Raw genomic sequence first — 11,229 nt, 5'->3', positions numbered from 1 at the left:
GGTTGTATTAGACAGATGTACGATATGTTGTAGTAGTTTACACAATTCGGTAATTTTTCATCGTTAAGTAAAACAGGTTGGAAGAAAGCTAGGGGCGGCCAGACCAAAACGTGGCACAAATACATGAAGTCACTGACAAGTGGACTGAGCCATGTTGGTACGTGTAGACTATCTGATTGGGATTCGCGAGATGATAGCGACTGATGGTTAGAGACCTTGAATTACATGGCTCAAAATCGTTTGCAATAGAGAAGGTGCATCCACTCTTTGTGCCCTGCCAAATTCTAATCTTTTTTTCTTCTCTTTACAAATTTATTTCACTGGATTGTACTCCTTGAATAACATCTTCAAACCATAATCTTTCGGATTACTGCTTATACTCTTACTACTTCTACCACTATGGGATTTGAATCGACAACTGCATCTCTGTGCTAATGTGGTATAGCAACTCGAACTGATGTACGTACGTACGAAGTTCTACGTTGTAACTGACTGACTGACTGAAATAAAACGACAGATTGTGCTTGCAGCCCCGTTCCATTTAATAGATGCTAAATCGCTAAAATAACTTCAATAGTGGAACATACTTTGCTTGTTTTCTTTAGTAGATGTGTAGTAAACAGAACTCGAGTTGGGGACAATTCTATGTAGTTAAGCACAAATTACAGACTATCTCACTAAATTCTGATAATCATACAGTAAACAGTTTATTTGCAAAATAACAACCAATTGTCTCAATTTTCACTGTTCCTTCTGTAAATATCAATTTCTCTTATCTTATTTCATTGTTCATCCATTTTCGTACCGATTGCGCTTTATTTTTGTTATTTCCTTATCGATCTTCTACCAAAATACATTCTATGCCTGATCATCACCATATACTACTTATATGGATATAAGTAGACCACACCACAGATGTATGATAACATCTCGAAAAACCTCTTTATTATTAATATGCATTGCCGAACTCTGCATTAGTAGAAAACCACATGATTTTCACCATGTGTATGATAAACTTGTGGTTTGTATTTCGTATATTTAATAGCAGAGAGATGCTTTCTACAGCTATTATCGTTATCTCACAAATGGTGTTTTTCTCTTATCACTTCAGTAAATACAGCTCATTTGGATGTTACTCAGAACGGACATGACTTGGAAAGATGATATGTCACACACAATTACCGGTTCCTATTGCTACATCTTGTAGAAACATACGTAAAAAAAGTAGAATAAGATAATCGCAGAATAATATGATTCCCGATATTTAGACAAAAGAATACATCTAGGTCTTTGTGATCTATTTCAGCCAGTCTCGTAACACTTATAGTGATATAAATCAAATCAGGCTTCTATCCCAAAACTGCATTGCTTATTTGATTTTAATTAGAGTAACCAGACTTTTAATGCGCTTTCACCAAAACCAACCTATCAATCTCCAATTTTATTTTCGATAGGAATCACGGAAAGTGATAATCGTAGTAAAAACTGGAAAGAGTATTGACTACGTTTGTGGAATATAACCTATACGAAAGTAAATGAAGGAATTCACATTATTTGTCACTATACGAATTCAATCAGTCATAAGTAACGTAAGATCTGTGGCGCATATCTACCAGACGACATTAGTACATAACCATACAAATTACTGCATCTAACGAATAAACAATATATGTAGAGTTTTCAAAGTATCAGATTAAAAAGTTTTCACGAGTAGAAACGGCGTATACTCTTTGTTTGCACGATACTCTCGAAAAACACTCCGATCTGCTACGTTAACATAAATACCTTATAGTTAGATGCGCAATTTATAGCGGCAAATTTGCTATCACGTTTGAAAAATTTGCAATGAAAGGAAACTTTAGTCAAATAAACATATATTTCCCGTACCACTTCGTAGCAATTGGGTTATAGTTGTCAAGATGCGTACCATTTTCTCCTAGTGATGTTTTGAATGAAAAAAACCAGGCTCCGCACATTGTCCTTTAGTTATGTACAGTTTCTTCTAAATATCCATTTTATTTGAGCGGGAACTGTGAGTCAATGTATTTTACAGTTTCTATGCTATTTGATACTACTTTTGATGACTGAGGTACACCTCTGAACAAAACGCATATGTAGGCTTCGGTTTAGCTTCAATTCTCACTTTGCTCATGAGACAGTATGATACCTTATGTCGTAAAAATCTTTTCCACTGATTGCTTGCGATATTTATAATACTAAGACAACTAAATTCTTGTAGTGCGTCTCTGTGGGCAAATCACAGTATTAATTGTTAGAAACTTGCAACCATATGAAAGTTTGAAGCAACATCGTATTTTTCCGATACGGGTGTACTGTCAATATCTTGGTTTCTGAAACCTGTTTTTCTTGGCTATTCTAGGTAAATATGTTGGTAATCGTCCAATCAAACTGAAGAAAAGCGAGTGGCGTAATCGTCAACTGGAAGTCCATAGAAAAAAGGAGAAAGAAAAACGAAAACTTGGTTTAAAGAACTGATTTTTTTCACCAAAGCTCATTAAATTTTTCTGTGAATATTTTCCTACTTTTGAAATACAAAGCCTCAAAATAATCATGTCATTTCCCAATATTATTTCTATCATTGTTGCAAATGAAACCTTGTCCTTTTTATGCTGATAGAGTTTACTAGCCCAGACGAGTTTTGCTGAACGTTATATTCTGAGGCATTAGAGATTATACGATTGAAGTAGGTTTCTAGAAAGAACTTTATAAAGTAAATTACATTATTTAATCGAGAGACATATAAGTTGTTTCTACCCATCCAAGATACTAATCAAACCGTTTGTGTTGGTGTTTACTGTGGTAGGACCACCTCTTTGATGACCGGAGTGATTTTTTTAGCTGCTAGTTGATGCTAACTTTTACTTTTCTACCAGAATGAACGTGTGTAGTTTATCATCACGGCTATTAAAATTAGTGGTAGTAGTAAGTGTTCTATGCTGCCACACAACTACTATAACGTTTTGATGATTTGTTTATTTATTTATTTGAACACAAATATTGGTACGAAGGGGCACCGAATACATATGCACCACACAAGTCACTTGATTAGTGTGTGGGCTGCAATACTGCCCAAACGGAGGCAGGTGGTTTTCTTAGGTGGCCACACTCGGATCCTTCGACCTAAAGGTCTGATCCATAAGGCAGTGGAGTAACGTCAGAAGATGCAGTCTCATGGTAGTCGGTGATCAATCATTGGTCTATACGCCATTTGTTCCCTTAGGATTCTGGAGGCCATGTGCACCATTGGTTTGCAATCAGGATTTTACAACTCTCTCCTAGGTGGATTCTCCGTATTCACTAACGCGGTTAAAGCGCCGGACATTCGATTTCATGAAAAGTACCCCCACCACGAGAAGGCAGTGAGTAGGACTTTCCTGAGTGGCTGTTTACGCGTGGTCATGTGAGAGCATATCGAGAGAACGAACTTTCCCAACCTCGGCCGTACGATGGTATTCGGGGGCCAAGCGAGACTAGATGGGGATGATGATAACGAGAATCAGCTTGTTTGATCAGAGATACAGTGATACAAGATTAGTATCCTATCCACTTTGTACTTTCAAACAAGTTACTTCATCTTAATAAGTCGTAAAGTAAGATATTCAGTTTCACAAAGCATGTAGTGTACACTTAAAGTGCACTTAGTGTGGTTCTTTAGAGTGTACCTGACCGACTCTTGATGAGTATATCCCACTTATTAGTTGTTATATTCTGTAGGATGGTGGAAAATCATAGTAATTAGAACAAAGATAGAGTGTGTACTACCATGATCTTGCTTCACTAGCTGCGTATTAAATACCCAGAAATTCTACACACTCTAATATATACAGCTACAAGTAATCGTTGCTTTACGGCTGATTTCTTACGCGTTGTGTATATAAGCATCTGCGAAGATCCAAGGGGATTTTGCACAATGTTCTGAATGCTTTTCCATTAATGAATTCAGAGAAACTTAGCACCTATCTTGATATGATATACGAGAAAATCAAAGTATTAAATTACTGCGTCTTTCGGAACCAGGTTATGTGGGAGCACAGACTACTGTTCATGAATTTCACAAGAAAACGCATCGATTTAAGATGGTGTACATCTTAACCTCACATGTAGAAAATTAATAAACTAGATAACGTCGTAGTTTAATAATCTAAAAATGAATAGGTTAAAGTGACGCGAAATGTCTGAAAGTACTTGTGGGGTACGTGTATACGTTGAGTTCGTTTTCAACCACGCCAGTGCAGTCTTCAATCACTTTTATACTACCCTTAAGATCACAAATATAAAATACAGCTGTATGTGGTTTCATAAATCTTAGCCACATATTTTATGCCAGCCGCTTCTTTTTCAGTCTATTTATATGTAATTTATAGGAACTTTCGTCTAAATTAGAGTGAATATTTCCACAGTATTTGGGCGCCGAGTTGATGTAAGACATTAAATAAGAATAAATTTGTAAAATCTCAGCGAATGGATTTGTATTATATGTAATTTGATGTAACAATTGGCTAAGTCAACTTATAAATTGACTTGGTGTGCTAAAAAACAGCAATCGGTTACAAACATAGAAATTTAATTAAAAATCAATAAGGGTTTTTAATCTGTTTTTAATCGCTTTTCGTTAGCAATTTGAAACCGTTTAGATTGAATTATTAAACTGTTGATCTGTAAAACAAGGAGTAGCTAATTTGAAAAGTAAATAGGAATAAGCGAACTTACAACAATTAGTAGACTGTTTAAAATAACAGGAACGTTCCAAATACAAGAAATGAAATATCCATAACTATCAAAATATTGCTCAGTAGCAAACAAGCTAGAAAGGTTAAAAGACTTGCAAATGGTTGTTACTTCCAGTTATTAGCAGCGAATTCATTAATCCAGTGTGAACACCAAACAGTGCCAACTAAGTTATGAACAACTATACATAAAACCTTACGGGAAATAAGCAAAATACACAGCAACAAATTTGTATATTTGCGGAAGGCAATTACACACATGGTTGTGAGAAAATGAAATCCAATTAGTGAAATTAACCACAGTTCACTGGTCCATGGTATCTAAGTAGAAAATCATAATATGAAATTTACAGACCGATAATATAGTTCCATAGATAGTATTTACAGAAGGGTTGGCTGTAGTGTCAAGGAATTGAAAACTGAAGTTCATTTGTTATAATTGGACAGAACCCTTAGATCTGCAAATCTCTAAAGATTAGGGATAACATAAACGGTGAGAATCATAATTCAGTAGTTACATTCACGTGTCAAGAATTTGTACGAAAAGATGAGTTAAAATAACCATGTTGACAGTGGTGGAGAACTGAAAGGAAATAAGTGATGACAGTTACTACTTAATACTGTGTTACAAACTTATTTGAACACAAAAACGTATGCATTTTCACAGAAATAACTGATTTACACTATGCCATTAACGCACCAACATAACAGTTATCTTACGGATCCTAATCCCGAAGACTGTGTAATCATATATAATCTTAGACTAACTCAGTGATTTCATAGATAAGTGCAATGCCTACGTGTTGCTAAGTTCAGCTTTAAAATCCTCACTTTTGCTAACTAGTTTAACGTAACAAGCTAATCAACAGCCGAGTATGTGTAACACGTAATTATATTACACGAGGACTTACAATTGCTCTACCACCTATATCTTACATTTCGTAATAAGTGTTGATGAGTGGTTCCATCATGACAGTAGCTGTTACTTTGACGTAATAATCGAGCTTGCCTATCACAACATGGTTTTACAATGGTCAGAGTAATAAAGATATGTTCATTTTATATCTAAAAACCTTGCATATGTATATCGATTTATTTTCAAACCACTCATTTTTAAAATTTATTTCTACCATACTTGGTGGTAACAGCCTGAAGCATTTTTTGGGTTACTGCTGGTCTAAACCCTGGATAAAGAAGGCTTGGTAATGAAGTTAGCGACTCCATCCCGTAGAATGAAACCTTGGTAAAAAGAGTACCAACCGGAACAAATCATTCCAGCCTCTTAAACTTTGACATGAGAGTTGAAGGGTCCATATTTAGGAAAGTTATGATGCTTCATGGTGAAAACCAAGATTTTTCAGAAATCACGAAGGTAATACTCCTCCTGACAACAAGAGTAAAAATTAATGCAGGCATACAAAATGTCAGGACAATGTATAAAACCGGACCATTCAAATAGCTAAGGAAACTATGAGATACAACCTAGCTCTGCTTCAAATGAGTGAAGACCATTGGATACAATTTGGACAGAAAAGTTCAACTCCGGCAGAGGTGTTTTATATCCTGGTCATAAAGGAGGAAATGACACCCTTCACACACACACAAGGGGTTGCGATAACACCGTCCAGAAAAGCACGAAAAACTTTTATACGATGAGAACATTATGACTCCAGATAATTCAAGACAGATCTCAGTAACAAGCCTTACAAGATCTAATGGAAGAGAAAACCACATCAATATCCTAAAGGGTCTTGGGCTCCCAGAAACATCAGTGTTAAGAACGGTCCTCCAAACAAGATTCAAGAAAGAAAAACAGGAGGACAGCAGTCGACAACACAGAAACAGAATCATAGAAATCATAGACATGTAAAATCAACATAACTGTATACTCATTTTAGAATGCAAAATCTGAATGAGTATGTGACTGTCAAATGCATTAATCCAACTCTCTCGGTTAACTTATGCCCAGTTGTCTGATTGATTCAAATGTCAGTCAGTCAGTTACAACGTAGAACTTCGTACGTACGTACATCAGTTCGAGTTGCCATACCACATTAGCACAGAGATGCAGTTGTCGATTCAAATCCCATAGTGGTAGAAGTAGTAAGAGTATAAGCAGTAATCCGAAAGATTATGGTTTGAAGATGTTATTCAAGGAGTACAATCCAGTGAAATAAATTTGTAAAGAGAAGAAAAAAAGATTAGAATTTGGCAGGGCACAAAGAGTGGATGCACCTTCTCTATTGCAAACGATTTTGAGCCATGTAATTCAAGGTCTCTAACCATCAGTCGCTATCATCTCGCGAATCCCAATCAGATAGTCTACACGTACCAACATGGCTCAGTCCACTTGTCAGTGACTTCATGTATTTGTGCCACGTTTTGGTCTGGCCGCCCCTAGCTTTCTTCCAACCTGCTCATACACCATGAAACATTGCACGTCGGGGCAGTCGGTGGTCGGGCATACGTAACACGTGTTCCAGCCATCTCAACTGATGAAGTTTCACTACTTCATCAATTGATTTACCATCCTTACCTAGTACCCGTTTCCTAACAACTACATTACTTACTCGGTGGTCCCAGGATATACGAGCAATGGTTCGAAGGTACCTATTATCGAATACTAGTAGCCTATGAGTATCCTCTACTCTTATCGACCATGTTTCACTGCCATAAAGTAGGACGGAACGAACTGCTGCACAGTAAACCCGTCCTTTTGTTGCTAGACGGATATATCACCTACCCCATAAGTGAGGCTAGTTGGCGAAAGTCAGGCGAGTCCTCTGTACCCGTGCTGAGATTTCGTCAAATACCAAACCACAAGGGCTGATGAGACACTCTCAAGATAAGTGAAGTGGTCAACCCGCTCAACTACTTCACTCCCTATCATTAGTTCAGGTGCCGATGCAACCCAATCCTGAAGTAACATTTTGCATTTCGAGGGAGAGAATCGCATCCCGAACATGCCTGCATAGTTGCTTATATTGGTCAGAAGACTCTGCATTTTGTCAGCGTCTTCACCAAACAAAACTATGTCGTCGGCGTATTCTAAGTCAACAAGTGAGCCTCCCGGTAAAAGTTCAACTCCAGGAGATTGAGATGATGAAAGTAATATCTCTAAAAGCATGTCAACGACAAAGTTAAACAAGAATGGGGAGAGTAGACAGCCCTGACGAACACCACTTGAGGTAACCAATTCTGATGACAGTTCGCCATAGGCTCTAACTCGACCAGTTGTTTTCGAGTAGAGAGCCTCTATAAGGCAAATGTACTTCTTTGGTACTCCTTTCAGTGACAAACACTGCCATAGAACCTCACGATCAACGGAGTCAAATGCCGCCCTAAGGTCGAGAAATACTACTATTATGGGACGTCTGAATGTATGTGTATGTTCTAGGACCTGACGTAGAGTGAATATCTGGTCTATGCAACCACGTCCAGGTCGGAAACCAGCTTGGTTTTCTCTAGTCTGCTCTTCACGAGCTTTGGTTAGGCGTCCAAGTATTATTGAAGCTAATATTTTAGACACAATATTAGTCAAACTGATTCCTCTGATTGTTACAGGAGGACTTTTGTCCTTTCTTATAGACTGGCACAATTAGTGATTGGGACCAGACAGATGGAATTACGTCCAGTTCCCAGATTCTACCTAAGACCTCAGTCAATCTCGCTGCCAGTACTGGACCACCATCCTTAAAAATCTCAGGAGCAAAGCTGTCAGGGCCTGCTGCTCTCCCTCGCTTCAGATTTCCTATAGCTTTTACAACCTCGTAGAGAGTTGGAGGACTTGCCTCAATTTGCCATTCAGGACGACTGGGGATCATGGGTAACTGAAGTGTGGCTGAAGGCCAGTTGAACTGATCCCTAAAGTGTTCTGCCCATCGATCCAATCTCCTGGCTTTAGAATGGATGATATGTCCATCTTTATCTGAGATGGTTTCGCTGGCAGTTGGGTTCCTAATACCGGTTTCTTTAACAAGTCTGAATAGCTGTCTGCTGTTACCTATTGTCGCTGCCTTTTCCATCTCTCTTGCTTTCGCTACCCACCACTGTTCACGATCATTGCGTAGGCTTCTTATTAGACTGCGCTTAAGCTGATTCCGCTCTTTGTTATGTCCAGAGCCAGGTGGGATGAGTTTACGAGCATCTATCAGTGCGGTAGACGCTGCCGAGATCCATTATTTCTCTCTAACCTTATGGTTTACTTTACTAGCAGATGTCACTGCTGTTTCCACAGGTTTTCGGATGTCATTTTACGCTGCCTTAGGGTGGGCACAACTTGCATGGCTGCCTAACTGTTTTTCTAGTTGTTTCTGAAATATATTCTTAGCTTGCTTATCGTTAAGTAAAACCCTAAGAGGTTTCCTTGTAGTGTCTTTCCTGCGTCCAGTAAGACGCAGACATATACGTGCTCGCACTAAAGCATGATCTGAATCTAAACATGTGCTCCAGAATGAGCGACAGTCTTCTATCGAGCCCCTCCATTGGTGGCTGATATCGATGTGATTTAGTTGGGTCCAACATTGGAATGAATTCGGGGTTCGTCATGCCAAAAGATGTTTTCCTTATGCTTAAAATTAGTATTTGCGAGAAATAGGCGGTTATCTGAGCACATCTGCAACAGACAGTCGCCATTATCTGTTCTTTTAGCCACGACACCATAAGACCCACCCAGGTGTCTTTCCTTTTCGCTTAGCTTATCTACTTGAGCATTAAAGTCACCAGTCACTATTACTACATCAAAGCACCTAGCTTTTCGGAGAAGTTCGGAAAGCTTTCTGTAAAACTCATCTTTTACATCGTCTGAGCTGCAGTCAGTGGGAGAGTGGGCAGAGACGACTAAGAGGCAACGACGAGTTTCCTTATCTTTCCGAGTCCTTACTGATTATTATTATTATTGATTCAAATGCCCTACATATGGATCTCTCTAGTTTTTCTTTATTTGGTTGCATATCTCTCCATATGTTAATCATATTCAATTATTATATTGATGTATAAATATTTGAGACGTGCTGACATTGGACAGAATGTATTCATTTCAATACAATTTAGATTAGACCAGTCTATGCAATCTTGGACTCAATGCACTATAAATAAAATTACTGGATATTCTGTTGTCAGCGCTAGTTCTATTCGAATATAATCGCTGGTGATCCTAGTGCCACTGTCGACATAAATTTATCAGATGAGTAGAAACTTCTATCTTACTAGTAGAACCAATACAGGCAGCAACATGAAGACCATAGTGGCCGAAAAAGATTTGATAATTAGATGCAAGTTTTTGTGAACTACACTAAGCAATACAAGGTGTTTCCTAGGAATAGTTGTTTATCGGAAAAATGCAAAAGGCACAAAGTTTTAGATCTTCATTTACTCAGTCTTTTTAGGCTTTTAAATTACATAATGTTTGCACCACCACTAATCAGGATGATACAAGTATATCGTTCGTTCCCTAGTTTCTCTTGAAGACGGGATGGGTATCCCGGAGACACACTGGTGTTTTATTAGGACATACGTAACACTCTAAGTGTAGTCTTCATCTCACCATGAGCTGTAGGGAATTACATACTGCTGTTCTACAGACAAGGGTCAACGCTGATGGTTCCCACCGCCACATACGCTGACGAGCAATACTCACCCTATCCCTTCATGATATACCCGTTAAAGTCCCAGTCTCAGCTTGGAAATGGCGGGAAGCCGAGTGAACTGGGTTACTCCTAAAAATATTAGTTTAACACCGCATCCAATTTTGTTTTATGTACGTCAGAACTTCCACCGATATCCCAGCGTAATGATCACATGGACGTACCTTACAGTCCTCACCCGTTTAAAATCACCTCACTTTTGACGATAAGGTCTTGAGTGTTCAAGTGACGGCGGGAAGATTTTGTTTGAATGGCAGGAACTTGTCCACTTCATTGTATGTAGTCTTGATTTCCCAGTATCTGCGCATTTGGACCACTGATGATACTGTTATTCCATCACTTAGTCTTTGAAGATAAGCCAAAAATATTTTTGTAACTATCTTTGTCATTACTTGCGTTTTTCATCAGATTTTACAATTTGTTCAGTTATCACTATTGCTTGTAAAATCCTCGTTTAAAAGACATGACCTCTAAGTTTCCGTGGACACACATAACATGATCCATTGGTTGTCGCTCACAAATACTTTGCTGCATACTTAGGATTGTAGGGCCAGTGAAATGTCACTGAGCCCTAACCAAACCAGCCGGCAGTTGGGTCACGGCATATCGAACAGATAATCGATCCCCTTCAGGGTCAAGGACAACCAACGCGCATCAGTCATGCGCATATCATGGACTGGCCCATGCGGTGGTGGTCACACCCTCGCTTGTACCTACTTCAACAAATATATTTCTGTAATATCGTCCTTTGTGTTGTACGGTCTTCAAAGCATCCATAGTACCTCGTTACGACGAAGGAGTAATCCACCTTAAGTGCTGACCGCGAGGTGTGACCT

The 11,229-nt window shown here is 38.5% G+C and overlaps 2 protein-coding genes across 3 annotated transcripts in view; one reads left to right on the top strand and one right to left on the bottom strand.

The window, feature by feature from the left end:
• Smp_103990 (hypothetical protein) overlaps window positions 1-2,496 on the top strand; it is a gene marked incomplete at both ends in the record, with an annotated part of 9,345 nt that extends 6,849 nt beyond the window's left edge. Inside the window, one exon of the mRNA XM_018795034.1 lies at window positions 2,381-2,496. Coding sequence (XP_018649387.1) covers window positions 2,381-2,496 — 116 coding nt within the window. The remainder of the gene's footprint in view (window positions 1-2,380) is intronic.
• A 1,971-nt stretch (window positions 2,497-4,467) lies between these two features.
• Smp_104000.1 (hypothetical protein) lies at window positions 4,468-10,603 on the bottom strand (the record flags this gene model as incomplete). Of its 2 annotated transcripts, XM_018795032.1 has the most annotated exons (7): window positions 4,468-4,695; window positions 4,732-4,825; window positions 4,861-4,915; window positions 4,949-5,069; window positions 5,104-5,216; window positions 5,267-5,331; window positions 10,558-10,603. In XM_018795032.1, the coding sequence occupies 5 exons, from the start codon at window positions 5,176-5,178 to the stop codon at window positions 4,609-4,611; spliced, it is 432 nt and encodes a 143-aa protein (XP_018649385.1). The 2 variants fall into 2 exon arrangements, with proteins under 2 accessions (XP_018649385.1, XP_018649386.1); XM_018795033.1 differs by lacking the exons at window positions 5,267-5,331; window positions 10,558-10,603 and having other exon boundaries at window positions 4,609-4,695; window positions 4,861-4,930; window positions 4,967-5,069; window positions 5,104-5,178.
• Window positions 10,604-11,229: the final 626 nt, after the last annotated feature.

Source organism: Schistosoma mansoni, chromosome 1 (genome assembly GCF_000237925.1).
Source record: "Schistosoma mansoni strain Puerto Rico chromosome 1, complete genome".
In the NCBI taxonomy this organism is placed as follows: Eukaryota; Metazoa; Platyhelminthes; class Trematoda; order Strigeidida; family Schistosomatidae; genus Schistosoma; species Schistosoma mansoni.
This window is presented reverse-complemented; position numbering and strand designations above follow the sequence as displayed.